The sequence below is a fragment of the Podarcis filfolensis genome (genome assembly GCF_964270895.1).
Source record: "Podarcis filfolensis genome assembly, chromosome: 6".
NCBI lineage: Eukaryota > Metazoa > Chordata > Lepidosauria > Squamata > Lacertidae > Podarcis > Podarcis filfolensis.
Genome location: NC_139609.1, coordinates 16,656,505 through 16,670,946, shown reverse-complemented (window position 1 = coordinate 16,670,946; position 14,442 = coordinate 16,656,505). Strand labels below are relative to the sequence as shown.

At 41.0% G+C, this 14,442-nt stretch overlaps 1 protein-coding gene across 1 annotated transcript in view; it reads right to left on the bottom strand.

Moving 5' to 3' along the window:
* CDC73 (cell division cycle 73) overlaps positions 1-14,442 on the bottom strand; it is a 117,673-nt gene that overhangs the window by 99,498 nt on the left and 3,733 nt on the right. Inside the window, exons 2-7 of the mRNA XM_083620331.1 lie at positions 11,075-11,180; positions 7,327-7,396; positions 6,075-6,137; positions 5,935-5,987; positions 4,327-4,415; positions 676-892 (exon numbers count right to left, since the gene is read on the bottom strand). Coding sequence (XP_083476457.1) covers positions 676-892; positions 4,327-4,415; positions 5,935-5,987; positions 6,075-6,137; positions 7,327-7,396; positions 11,075-11,180 — 598 coding nt within the window. The remainder of the gene's footprint in view (positions 1-675; positions 893-4,326; positions 4,416-5,934; positions 5,988-6,074; positions 6,138-7,326; positions 7,397-11,074; positions 11,181-14,442) is intronic.

Genomic DNA, 14,442 nt, shown 5'->3' with positions numbered 1-14,442 from the left:
TCATATATGGAATGGTATTAGAAACACAATCTTTCTTCTTTTCTTTTTTAAGGATTTGTGGGTTGTGCCCAGATCGTCCCAGTTCAGGGCTGATCCGAATCATTGAATCCAGTCTCAAATCAGACTGGAGGAGGAGGGATTGTACTGGCCTAAGACTTACCATGCAAAACATTGGTACCTTACTGAACTAGAAGAGTTAACAGCTGTAGGAGCAGGACAAGGTAAAACATTTAGGGGTTTTCATACTTTATAGACTCTGGTGTCATTTTATGACGTTAAGCAAGACCAAAAAGCTAAAAAAGAAAAAAAGTGTGTCTTCTGAAGAGTGTTAGGATATGAATAAATGCATACGATAACAACCAAATCACGGTTCAACTATGATTGAGACTGAGAAATGATTGAGAAACAAGCAATTTCTAAGGAAATTTGCAGAGGTGTATATTGACAGTTCTTACGCTGCAGCCATATGCATGTTTATGTGGGGAAAGTACAAGTGAACATACAGTAGTTGCACACATCTGAGAAAACATGCATAGGACTGGTCTGCTATGTGTACACACATGTATTTGCACTACTACGTTCGAACTCTAAAATGACCCTTGTTCTTACTGAACATCAAAGGCAGACATAGAATCATCTGTCAGTTGATGGGACACAAATATGCTAAGTCCTTACCTTGCCTGTGCTTTGTAAAATGGTCGTTCTAGTCCTCCACACCCTTTCCCTGCTGACAATGTCTCTAGTTACATCAACTTCCGCATCGACGAAACTTCGCTGTTTAAGAGCAGTTATGTCATCATCCAAATCAGTCTTAATGGTGGACCTTTTCTTGGCCATGATTTTGGCTTTGATAGCAGCGATTTTTTCCACAGACATGGCTTCAGACAAGGATCTAGAAAAGATTGAGCAGAGTTACAAACCAGCATTTTATACCAACAATGGTATAAAATGAATGTCCCAGTGATAAACCACATAAATCTTCAAGCTCAATAAATCATGGTCTTAAGATTTTACTGTAAAAATCTCAAAAGTATCAATATTGAGAGATTGAGATAAAACTAATTTACAGCCCTGGGGCCAGGTTTGGCTTTCTTTCTTTCGTTCTTTCCTTCCTTCCAGACACTGTTATCTGATTCAGACATAACACTAAGCTACAGATTAGAACTATGTATGTGAGCATTAAGACTACAGTGGTACCTTGGGTTAAGAATTTAATTCGTTCTGGAGGTCCGTTCTTAACCTGAAGCAGTTCTTAACCTGAGGTACCACTTTAGCTAATGGGGCCTCCCGCTGCTGCCACGCCGTGATTTCTGTTCTCATCCTGAAACAAAGTTCTTAACCCGAGGTACTATTTCTGGGTTCGAGGAGTCTGTAACCTGAAGTGTCTGTAACCTGAAGCGTCTGTAACCCGAGGTACCACTGTATGTGGATAATATGAGAGACCAGCATCTTTTGGGTCCTCTTCTCCTTAAAACGCTTTCCACTCCAGTTGGTAGTTGTAACAAAAAATGAGTGCCTAAACTTGCTTTTTTCCTTGTCTCTCCCAATCATCTTTCTTTTTATGTGTCCTTAAGCTCATGGGGTGGGAGGTGTGGAGGAGACAGAGAGTGAGAACTTCCAGCAACTGGGCCAAATGAGGCCTCAGTTAAAGCCCAATTTGCCCACAAGGCCATTATCACCACACCCACCTGCCCCACACCTGACATCCCATGAGACATCAGTTGTGGGGCAGGTAAAGACACAGCGGCAAAGGAACAATCAGAAGCCTAAAAGTGTGCTCCCAATTGTTGGAAAGTGATGCTTCCTGTCAACACAAGTCAGCTGACTGGCAGTGACAGAAAGCCCCAGTGGGATTGGCTTTGGAGTTCCTCACCTGTACAGCAGCCAATTCCTGCCCAAAGCAGGCTTGCTAGAAATGCTGATCAGCTGGTTGGTGCATTCAGCAAGCCTGACTAGGCTTGGTACTTACAGAAAGCTCACAGATATTACTTTGCATAGCTGGCTGTACCTCACACACCTCTCCACTGGCAAGCTCTTGTGAGGGTTTTTGTTTTCAGGGACATAGGAACTTTTATCCATGCCTAAGCACTCTTTCTTATATTAGCAGAGGATCAGATGCAATTAGCACAGTGTGACCTAAAACCACCACCGCTTGCCACTAAACTCTGTTTCTGCAACAGCTTCCTTTTAAGTCCTAAGGGTTCAAGTTATTGCTACTACAGTGATGTCTTGGTTTACGAACTTAATCCGTTCCGGAAGTCCGCTCTTAAACCAAAGCGTCCTTACAAAGTGTGCTTTCCCATAGCAGCGGGGGACTCAATTTACAAATGGAACGCACTCAACAGGAAGTAAAACATGTTCTGCTTCCAAGGCAAAGTTCGCAAACCAAAACACCTACTTCCAGGTTTGCAGCATTCTTAATCCAAGTTGTTCATAAACTAAGCTGTTCTTAAACCAAGGTACCACTGTACCTGTTATTGTGCTTGCTCCACAGTAAAATATTAGTATTCGGGGAAAGGTTTCTTATTTAAGGATTGGCCACAATAGGAAATACACTAGTTAAGGTAGATTGGAAGGAAATGATTAACAAAGTGGGCTAATAAGCCTACAAGGGAAAGAGGGAAGCAAGAAATACTGTAGGACTTTTTTTTCTTAAAGTTGTGGCAAAAGTGACTGATACTCTTGGAGGAATGCATTAGTGTTTCTTGCCAATGGTAATGGTGAAGCAATAATGCTTGGCAGTTCTGTGCACTGTGCACATGACTTCACCATAGCAGCTGAGAGGCTGTGGGTAGCATGGGTTCGCGAGAAAGAGAAGACAGACAACAGGCCAACATTAGCTGAAACAGACTATGGTTTGTTTGAATGTCTGTGAGTTGAATCCTGGCTTGTTCAACAAACCATGGTTTAAATGACGTGTCACTTATTGTTACATTCAAACACAGCCAATGTATGTATTTGCATGCAACAGTAAGCTCATGTTTCACATTATGTGTGGTTTCTCTGAGTTTCCTTTGTCAAGTGGAAAACTGGGGGGGGGGGGCAGATTTCCATACAAACCTAAGAAAAACCAGAAACACAGTACAAATAGTTGTCCTTTTCCACAGCCTTAAGACTGGTGCTGCTGCCTTAGTGCTAGACAAAATGACCTTGACCTTTCTGGACTTTCACAGCTCTTGGATTTCAAATGACAGGTTCAATGATCTGATCCCTGACCTCAGAACAATTGCTAAACGAGTAATTTCTTCAATACAAATTGAATTGCAATTTAAAATTATACCTGAAACAATGTTTAACCGTAAATAAGTCTCTCTCACACACAAATGTGAAAGAATACTTCCTCCTTTTTGCTGGAAAACTGTTGATTTCACCCAGCAGTGCATGCAACACTTCTCCCCCTGCCCGAGAAATAGGAAACAGCAATTTCTTAAGCAATTTTCATGAGCTTCTTATACAAAAAAGGCAGCGTACTTCTTACTGCTATCATGTGTTTCGCAATTAATGTGTAGGTGAAGAATATAGCTTTAGGAAAAAAAGATGTATGTTTGCAAATCTTCTGCCCTTAGCTCCATGTGCCCACATGTACATAGTATCATGGAATCCACTGAGATGGATTGGGAAATTTACCTATCCTGTCTGGTGCTTTCCTATATGGGAAACATGGACTCTTGGATAAGCTAAAGTAAGTTCTTATACCCAAAAACTCTGTACTGTGGTCAAGCTTTGAGTTACATGAATTAACCAGGAACCTATAGATTCTTTCTAATCTCAAAATACTGAGTTTTTCTTTCGTAAACAGCACAAACAATTCACCAGCTTTATAATCCTAAATCTCCTTGGCTCCATTTTATAGGTGTAGGAATGAAACTAAGAAGCTCAGAGGTGAGCAGCAATTCTCCAGTTTTCCAGGTGTCAGGCTGCAGCTTGACGTTATTTACTTAAAAATGAGTCCCAGTGAATTCTGTGGGATTTACAACACTGGAGTAAACGTGATTAAGATCAGGCTGCATAGCCAGTAGCAGGAACACCAAGAATGTCAGGCTCTCTCTTCATACGGAAGATGCACTACATTTTAAGTCCATGTGCCTTTTCTACAAGATACCATTAAACACTGACTACTTCTCTTGAATATTTCCATTTCCCTATTAACAATATTCCATGAAAAAGTTAGCAACAAATCTCACATTGTCCCTGCAGTTACACCGCAGGTAACGTTTTTTCAATGGTTGGCCATTTTTGCTGTGTCACATTTTAGAAAGGCCTACATGTCGAGAGCATTATGACAATTCTTGAATTAGCAGTTATCAGAAGCAAAGCAAGACTTGCCTGATCTGCTCCGTCTGCACAATGCCTTCTTTGTGGCCCTCCAGTCGAGCTGCCAGTCGCTCTTTGTCAAGCCGCACACACTCCTCATCCTAGGAAGAAGAGCAAAGAGCAAGGATAAGCCAAGTGTCAGAAAAACTACAGCACAGGCCACCCAAAGCTACCCCTTAGCAAACTGGGAAACGTTTAGTCAGCCGCAAAAGCCACAAGGAATCCAAGTCCACAAACCACTGAAATTAGGGAGTTTAGATAAAGCCTGTACAGTTGCACTGGTTGTCCGTGGCGTGTCTGTTCACTGCTGTTCCCCAGTAGGGCTGGGGTATATATCAATATATCATCCAAAACTGGTTTGAAGTCCATATCGCGATATCAGTTTCATAATTTTTGACCTGACAATATATTACGAATGATTTGTGTATGTGTGTTTGTGCATGCATGTGTGCGTGCGTGCAATGCAAAAATCACAATGTAGGGGAAACTGTGAAGCCAGGTAATGCTTCTCTCAATTCCAGCAGCCGCTGTTAATTCTGCCAGCTCAGCTGTCCTCTGCCTCCTGCAGGGGGGCAGCAAATCACAAGAGCAGGTACTGGCAAAAATCCCAATGCCGGAAAAACCGTGAAGCCAGCCAACAGCCATAGCTCCATCCTTATTTCAGAAATTGCAACATATGAGTATATTTAGCTGGTGGTAAAGCACACTGTTGAAAGCAAGGTATTATCCAGCCCTATTCCCCAATAGTATAGATTTGCCAGCCAGTTTTATGTTACCCATTCAATATTTTTTTAAAAAATCAGTTTCATGTCCAAGCTATAACCCTACACACCAAAAAACCTGTTTGGAGTGGTGTTTACCAACTATTTCTTCCATAACATGGCTTACAGTTCATGCTTTACCTTTCACAAACTACCGGAGAGTGTTCTCCACTGAGCTCTCCCAAATATTGAATATGATCACAAAGAGTATTGTGAAACAAGTCCTGTAAGTTTATGTGAGCTTTGAGCTTGCTTTTTCTTTAAATCAGTAATTCCTCTTCACCCCAATGCTGTGTGGTAAAAACTGCTTTCAAAAACGGAGGAGAGTTCCAAAAGCAGTTTGTTTCTAATATAGCATGGGATCAGCCATCCATAAAAGCAAATCAAAAAGCTGAAAGTTAGCACAAGCCATTTGCATGACCCTGAACAATTTTTTTTTTGCCATTTAGAGTCCTTAACTCAGAGACGACAAGGACTCAGTCCTTCCAACTATCATGAATACCAATGGGAAGCATTATGAGAATACAGTGGTACCTCAGGTTACATATGCTTCAGGTTACAGACTCCGCTAACCCAGAAATATTACCTCGGGTTAAGAACTTTGCTTCAGGATGAGAACAGAAATCGTGCTCCGGCGGTGTGGCAGCAGCAGGAGGCCCCATTAGCTAAAGTGGTGCTTCAGGTTAAGAACAGTTTCAAGTTAAGTACGGACCTCTGGAACGAATTAAGTACTTAACCTGAGGTACCACTGTAATCACCTAAATCACAAAAAATGCTCTTATCATGAACTGCTTTGAAGACAGATAAAGCAAACCCACTTTGTCCCACAAACCTTTCGGGAAAAATATTACTAGGTTACCTCTATTCTTGGTTTCTTTGCTTCTGCTAGTATTTCATCAGCTGCTCTTTTAACTACAAGAAAAAGAGGCAATTAACGTACATGAATGAGGCAGCCCTTCAAAAAGTGTGCAGTTATAATACTTGAGAACTAAATTATACCTTGAGTAGATCGTTGAAGACCTATTTCAAGCGGTGCACTCCTGTCTATGCTCGATGACGTTGCTAAAAATATACAATAAGATCAATAAATCATGAATGCTTTTAAGATATACAAACATAAAATAGACAAGCCCCAAAAGTAACCGTGCCATACTAAAATGGACAAGAAATGTCTTTGCTTGCTGCAACTTTGGTTGCTCAGAAAGTAACTACCGTATTTTTCGCTCCATAGGGCGCACCGGACCATAAGGCGCACCTAGTTTTTAGGGGGGGAATCTTATTCCCCCCCCCCAGAGCAGTGGTCAGGCTGCGCACAGCCTGTCCGCTTCTCCCAGAGCTTCTAGGGCTGTCAGGGGAAGCCCGGGTCCCCCCCCCCAGCCCCAAAGAGCAAAAAAAGCCAAGACAGTGAGCAGGATGGATCTCGTTCGCTGCCTTGGCTTTGTTTTTAGCCGCGGGGCTGGGGCGGGGGAAGCTTGAGCTTCCCCCGACCCCAGCCCCCAGAACAGGTCGGGGAGCAGCGGCAAGGTTGCGTGCAGCCTTGCCTCCGCTCCCGGAGCTTGCGGGAGAAGCCCGGGCCCCCCCCCCCAGCCCCAGGGACCACACATTTGCTCCATAAGACGCACAGACATTTCCCCTTAGTTTTTAAGAGGAAAAAAGTGCGTCTTATGGAGCGAAAAATATGGTAATGTGAGCAGCATCCCTCAGTAAGAATTTCACTGACAGCTCCCTATTTGGTGATTTTGGTTGACACTCATGACAACAGTTTTATTCAGGTCTTTGTGCTGCTTGTTTCCAAGAGACTCAGGAAACCAATCATTCTCTTTTTGTAAACACACACACACCCTATTTACAACATGATCTAGATTTCATTTTAGCTTATCTGGTTAACTAATTAAGCTTCAGATTCATTTTGGAAAGAGGTACCAGGCCTCCAAACATCTGATGAAATCCAAGATCATTACCCTTCACTTCTCAGTAATGTGCTGCATCCAATGTTGTGCAGACTTCTCCTTATACAGTGGGACTTCTCCTTCCTTTCCTCCCCCTGAAGCCCCTTCATGCTCCCCAGATCTGCTCAAGAGGGTCCCCCAACCCTCTGAAGAAGATTTTGAGGGTGAACTAAGGAGAGCAGAGAAAGAGAAGTCCCATTATACAAACATCACAGCAGCAGTGGCTACAGCCTATATTTTTAGCCCAAGGAGGAAAAACAGATTAGTGAGAACATGAAACAGTTAAATAACTTTTAACTCACATGTTTCCCCATTTAGGTATGCAAGCAGATCCTTTCTGTCGGGTCTTCTTACTACAGGAATGTTTTCAGTCTAAAAGAATGAAAATACGGCCTTGAGACACAACAACATACATGTGTTTGCTTCAAAACAAACCCAAAGTTGACAGTTTAGTGTGAAGCCTATCTCAAATGTTAATTGGAACATCAAATACAGCTGCTTCTCAATAAAATGCCACACGGCAGGGTTTCCCCCAGGATTTGAAAATGCTAATAATAACCGCACCTGAACAGAATATTAGCATGGTTGGTCGAGTGCAATCCAATCCACTAGGAGAGCACTGCTTCATAATTTATAACAATAGACTGAAAACAGATTAAAGCAACAGACCAATTGTTAATAAAACATTTGATTTGAAAAATAGAATCCACTAAAAGTCCAAGGAAGCCCCAGCCATGCCTTCACAAAGAGCCTAGTTACTGCATGACTGTGACAAGTCAAAATAGCTTCAGCAGCTCCCAGTGAGGGAATAGGGCCTTATGGGATTACAAATTGTTGTGCTTCCACCAGTTGCAGAAGTATCAACAATTATTGCACTGCAGCTGGACTGTGTCTTCCGCCAGCGCTATTAACACAGTAGCGTTCAGTGTTACGTGGCAAACAGTGGTGGCTTGGGTGCTATGTTATTACATGCATCTGTTTCTTCCAAGGAAAGCAACTTTCCGAAAAAGGCAAATTGAAGTGTATGGGGGGAGGGAGCGGGGACTGCTTAACCCGCCTCTTTTGAATATGCACCTGCAAATCCTCAGGTAGGGAAGGAAGGGCTGCTGGTTCAGAGGCAAAGCTGGAGAGGAAAAGTGGCAAGAGATAATTCACTTCTAAATGCCACCCACTTTCTTCTTTGTACGGAAGTAGCTGCTGGTGGAGCTTTATTATACAAATATGCGTGCAATATATACTTTGATCAGAGCCATGCAAGGAAAGCTATTATGACACTTGTTTGGAACCTGCTGTCATTTTAGCATGGTTAGACAGAGTGCAATGTTAGCACTTCACGTGGGGAAAGATGCCCTCAGGCCCTTTCCCCCATAAATTATTTTATCTTGCTCTACTTAAAGGCCTTTTCATTTAATCTGCCACACACGGGAAGGATCTGATTACTAATTTTATCAATATTTATACTTTTCTGTAAAGTAGGGGATGGAGCAACAGCTACATGGCCAGTTAAAGCTTTTCATAGTACACGGCAGGAGGGGAGGAAGCTTACAAGTGTTAAATGGTGTTAAATTCAGAAGTAGTAGATCGCAGCAATGACTAGAACATTATGGCTAATGATTTAACATTAGCCAGTGACTCAAAAACTGGGGGGCTGGTTTCAAAACCCAGATCAGCCACAAACTTGCAGAATGTCTTAGTATAACTCACTCGCTGATCAACTTCCTATCTGTAAAATGTGAGCAGTAACCTACCACATAACAAAAATAACATTATGATCAATCACCATCCTTCAAATTCAGATTAGGATTCATCTGGATTTCTAGTCTTTGCCTGTCAAATGCCTTGGGGCAGGTAATAATAAATGCAGAATTATTTATTACCAATAATACTAGCACATTAAAATCTGTTACCGATCACGATAAGGCACGCTCCAGCAATCCACTCTTTCAAATGAATGCTTAAGACTATTTCCTCAAGCCTTTTAATTACTGTCTGCTGATCATACTGTAGAAGTTAATTGCTATTTTACCTGTTATAGGGTGAGCAGTCTATAAATTTTTAAATAAATACAATATTAGAATTAATATTAAGTCACTGTAGAATGATGTGGTTTCTTCTGCTAAGGCTGAAAACCTACATTTAATTCCAACTAGATCTCACTGAGCTCAGTGACATTTCCTTTCAAGTAAGTAGGACTAGGATGTAATTAAGATATAAGAAGCTTAGTAATAGTTCTGAAACAAGACTTTAAAGATATTCCATTAGCTTCAGCTGTCAATACCAAAATATACATGAAGTCACAAAGTCTATGTGCACTTTCCCTCACTATTTTAGTGATGCTGATACTCAGGTGGGGTTGTTGTTTTTTTGGTCATCAGTAGTTGATAGCTCTGCACATTTCTCTGAACTTGTAGAGAAAAGTTATAGTTTCTAAGAGATGTTTGCCAGTGTGAAGAACTTGGGAGTGTATCTGTGCACACTTATTTCTTTTTTTAAAAAAACAACCAGCATAAGGCAACAAAAACAGCATAAGGCAACAAAAGCACAGGTCAAGCAGGAAAATAGTCAAATGTAAGACACCAGTATGTAAGATTACAGCCCATAAGGCTAAAATAGCTATTATGGCAGGGAAGTGCAAGCAGCATCACAATACAAAGTGATTGGCTTTTGTTCCACGGAATAGGGGCAGCTCAATTATACTTGCCATTATCTAAAATTACAACTACAAAGAGTGATGATCAGGTTGCTTCCACTCCTGTAAGGCAGGCCAAAATAGCAGGTATATCTAACGCTAGTTTATACATACATATATATACACACACACACACACACACACACACACACACACAATATCACGGATTGGGGTGGTGGTGTTCAAGTTTGCATTTTAATGTGGGTCTACTTAAATCACACTTGAAAAAGGCATATATTAGGAGAAATGAACATGAAAACACCTATGGGTTTTTAAAAAATAAATAAAATAAAATTGCCAACTAATGCAGAAGTCAGGTGAAGTGAATTTGGGATTGGAAAAAAGAGAAACCAAAATTGACAGACTCATCCATCCCTAGTTCTGGATCAAAGGTTTGTGCCAAAACCACATGGCACTCTTAATGACACTGATGAAATCAGCTTCTTGAGAAATGCACCGTGTTTGAAAGGAGAGAACACAATAAAAAAGGCAAGCAGCAAATGAAACAGCAACATGGGTGTGCTTTACAAACATAATGTTGTTACTTTAAAGAAATAATGCTGGCTTCCTTCTAGACACCATTAGCAATTTATGAACAGGTAGGTCATAGCTCTTCCTCAGAGGAAATGCTCACTGCAATTAAGACCTACCAGGATTTCATTTAACATGGGATCTCAATTTCGCAGGATCTCAACTTTCAGGTCCTCAGTTAAGGGAAATCCTAGTTAACCTCAAGCATGATTAACATAGTTCTGACAAACTGTTCAAGAAGGGAGCTTTATTATCATTGTCATCATTACTATTGTGAAGATTTCTATACTGCACTTCATACAAAGATCACAGGGTAGTTTTCAATATAAAAACACAAAAATACACAACATAATGACAAACACACCCACACCCAAACACACACAGTTACTCTAGGAAAGGGCAGGGTGAGTGCATTTCTGAAACTGAAGCAGCAAGACACTGCAATATAATTTAGCAACACAAAAAGTTATTTTTAAAGGCATAAATATGTGAAACAATACTATTACAGAACCTCTGGTCGGGGGACTGAATTACACTTATCACAGCTACTACTGCCTCTACCTGTAAAATTTTGATTTTTTTCAGTTGCAATTTTGTTATGTTTTTAGTTCCTGCCAAAAAAATTAAGGGCATTGATTAAAATGTACCCCATTTAAATAAGGCATTGCAAGATTATGATTTCCGATTGCTGAATTATTATTATTATTATTATTATTATTATTAGCACAGCAGTTCATACCCTCCAATTCTACAAATGTTCAGTTGACCAACAGGCAGGTTAGAAACAACATCAACCAACATTAGGCTCCTATTGTGAGGGATCTACTTACCGCAGCACGGCGGACATAAACAGGATGTGAAAGATGCACATTATTCAACAGGAATAAAATGGAATCCAAAGTGTAGTACTCTCTTGGCTGGCCTTCCTTTCCTGTCCTGTAATGGATGGAAAGCAAGGATGGTTTAGGAAATATTTGGAGAGAATATATCCCACCAATGGTTCTCTTCATAAAAAGCTGGAAGCATGACAAAACAACAAACTTGTACAGTATATCAAAACTGTCTGGCAAATAACTCATGCAAATGCCACCGATCAGCTTGGCTTACTGCTTCCTCACTCTGCCTTCCCCCACCCTGCTCACTTAAGCCAAGTTTGACAAATTTGAAGGGAAAGGCACCATAATATTTGAATTGTTCTCTTCCCACCTTTCCAAAGACACACGGCATACAGACCTTTTCAGTCAGGTTGTTTCTATTAAGGGCAATCGTCCCAAAGAGGTTAACATATCCTTAAAATTGGGTATTTATATAATTCAAGATGGCACACTATGAAGGGGCAAGCACAGCTGCCAAATCAAGCAGTGGCAGCTTGAAGGGAAATATATTACAAAATAAATGCTCAACTAACAAGGAATACTTTAACAGGTTCCATTAAAAAAAAAAAGATGGAAGGGTCAGCAACAATGTCTTCACCCACTGACTTACTCCTGCATAAGCCAAGGCACAACCAAAGGGCTCTTCTGTAGCTTAATGTATATTTTGTACATGGGCCAAAATACAGGAAAATACAGAAACTGTGGCGCTTAAGATAATTTTGATAGATACACTTGTTCACAGTAGGAAGTAAAAGTTCAAAATCCCTTTGCCCGTGCCATGGAAAGATAGTGAAACCACATAGCACAGGAATGACTTTGCCAAACCCTTTACAAGTGTGAACAGAGAGAGATTAAAGGTTTTTTTGCTTGGGTTGGCCTGTATAGAAGGTCGAGGTGCATATCTGAGGACCAGATGGAAAGCCCTTAAAAGGTAGATTTGAGCAGCAGGGCCACCAGTTGTACATTGCTACTGCAAGCTATCTGCTCACCACTGTTGCTATGCTACAACCAGAATTGTTCCTGTTAAGGTATCATATTACACTGGCACAGGTCTCAGTACTTTGCTGTGCAGAAATGGGTTCCTGACATTTTTTAAAGATGTACCTGAAGACAATGGTCTTATCATTAAATTTATTTTTGTTTCCCTATACAAGGTATCAAGTAAAGTCAATGTAACTAATTACTCTAGTGAGAAAATATAAATTTGGACCAGATACGACTCTATCACAAAGCAGTTTCAGCACTGCAGCTGATGTCCACAAAACAGATTAGGTGTGATCAATTTAGCAAAAGTGCATGTATAGGTCAGAACTCTCTCACACCCACACACCCCACCCAGGAAGGAAGGAAGGAAATGAAAAGGGGAAAACAGAGTTCTAAGATAAAATTAATAGGAGAGAGGCAACTTCTTAAGATGTCCCACACAGATCTTTTAACCACCTTTAATAATGAAAAGTGCTACATAAAGATTTGATAGCCTGGAGAAGACATGGACATTGTGGGTGTGTCAGAAAACTGTTTTTATTTTATTTAACAACTTTCCTTCTGCTGAAGTATGTACGTGACGAATTCTAGCAACAACTGCAAAAGTACTGGAAATGAAAGAATTTTTCTACATTTCTCATTAATATTAAGACTTTTTAAAAGCTGACTCAAACCACAGAAAAATATGTTAGAATAAGTGTAGCATTTCACAGACAAATTCTGCATATTTGGTGCCTATAAATATGCAAAGTGCAGTGGCGTAGCGTGGGGGGTGCAGGGGGGGCCGGCCGCACCGGGCGCAACATCTGGGGTTAGGGCAAATCCACGGGTTAGGGGGTGCAAATCCATGGGTTAGGGGGCGCAAATCCACGGGTTAGGGGGCGCAAATTACTTGCCTTGCCCCGGGTGCTGACAACCCACGCTACGCCACTGGCAAAGTGATAATTACCTTAAACTAAAAGATGGTAATAGGGGTCAAACCACATGTTATAAAGCAGACATAAATAATGTTAGACCAATGACAACTTCTCCAGTGCAAGGCATCCTCAGAAATGCAAGATGCACAATAAAATATGGTGTAAGAAAGAAGCTTGTGCCTAACACCTTTATCAGCTGGCTAGTCCCACTGAAATATTTCCTCCAGTAACTCTTCCCAACACCAGTAGGGCTGCAAGGTAAACATAGGTCTGAAATTCCAGTAGGGATAAATGCAGCTGTGACAGAGGGCAGGGAAGCAGAAAAGTAGAAGGCTAGGGATGGGTTAACTCACCCCCTATTGTCTCTTCTAATTCATCCCATTATTTTCAAATGTCAAGACCAAAGATTACACTGTAGCATGCAGTCTGACACCAAGCATTGCCAAATATTTCTTCAATGTGGCCCTGAAGTTTGTCTATCCTAACACTTTTCCTTCATTCATTTTCTGGGCACCTGGAACACATGCATTTTTTTATTTTTTTTTAAAGATTCCTTGCCTGAACACAACCAAAAAGGAGAGGAGGAATCAATATACCCCAAACTAGATAAACTTCAGAATAAAAGCAAACAGCACAAAAGTAGTCAAACTTTTTAAAAACTCACCAAAAATGTTGTAAATTGACGGGCTTATAATCTACTGTTGTACGTAGTGAGTTTAACTTGAAGACAGGTATCCTTGTGTGCTTGCCTTTTGTGGCACACCATAGAAACTTGGCTGCTATATATATTTGTTCAGTATAGTTGTAATCCTAGACATCTGGCACATGGGAAAACCATGTACATAATCAAGGTTCCCTTTGCTTTTCCTCCCCCATGCAGCCTTGAACAGCACCCAGAAAGTGATGTTGTTTGCCTCTCAGCATAGAGCAAGGACTTCAAAGTTACCTCTGGCTCTCCGACTGAATATGCAAACACCAATTAGAAAATGGGTCCTTGGACAGTAATCAGAAAATCTGGGTTTACCACAGAATGTGCGGTGAACAGCGATATGACATTAAGCATGTATCCCTGGAGTCTGTATCTGTACAATACTGTTACACCCCCCAAAAAACCTAGGTTCACCTGCACGTATCCCAAACCTAAGTGTCTATTTTGATTCTGCTCTGAGCAGTGAGTGCAGAGCATTTGAGCTTCCCCTCCTGCTGCACTTATGCCCCAACTGTAACTTGCCTAGTTCTTTAGTACCCATCCTCACTCCATAGAGGCAAATTCTCCACTCTCACTATATTTCCATCTCTGGTTCAGGCAGCATGGTCTGGGGAGCCTGTGCAGTTTATAACTTGCCATCTTGTAAATTTGTTTTTCTGTACAGGTGCTTCATCGTCATTTTGTGGAAGTGTTTTAATTATAACAAATTTGAT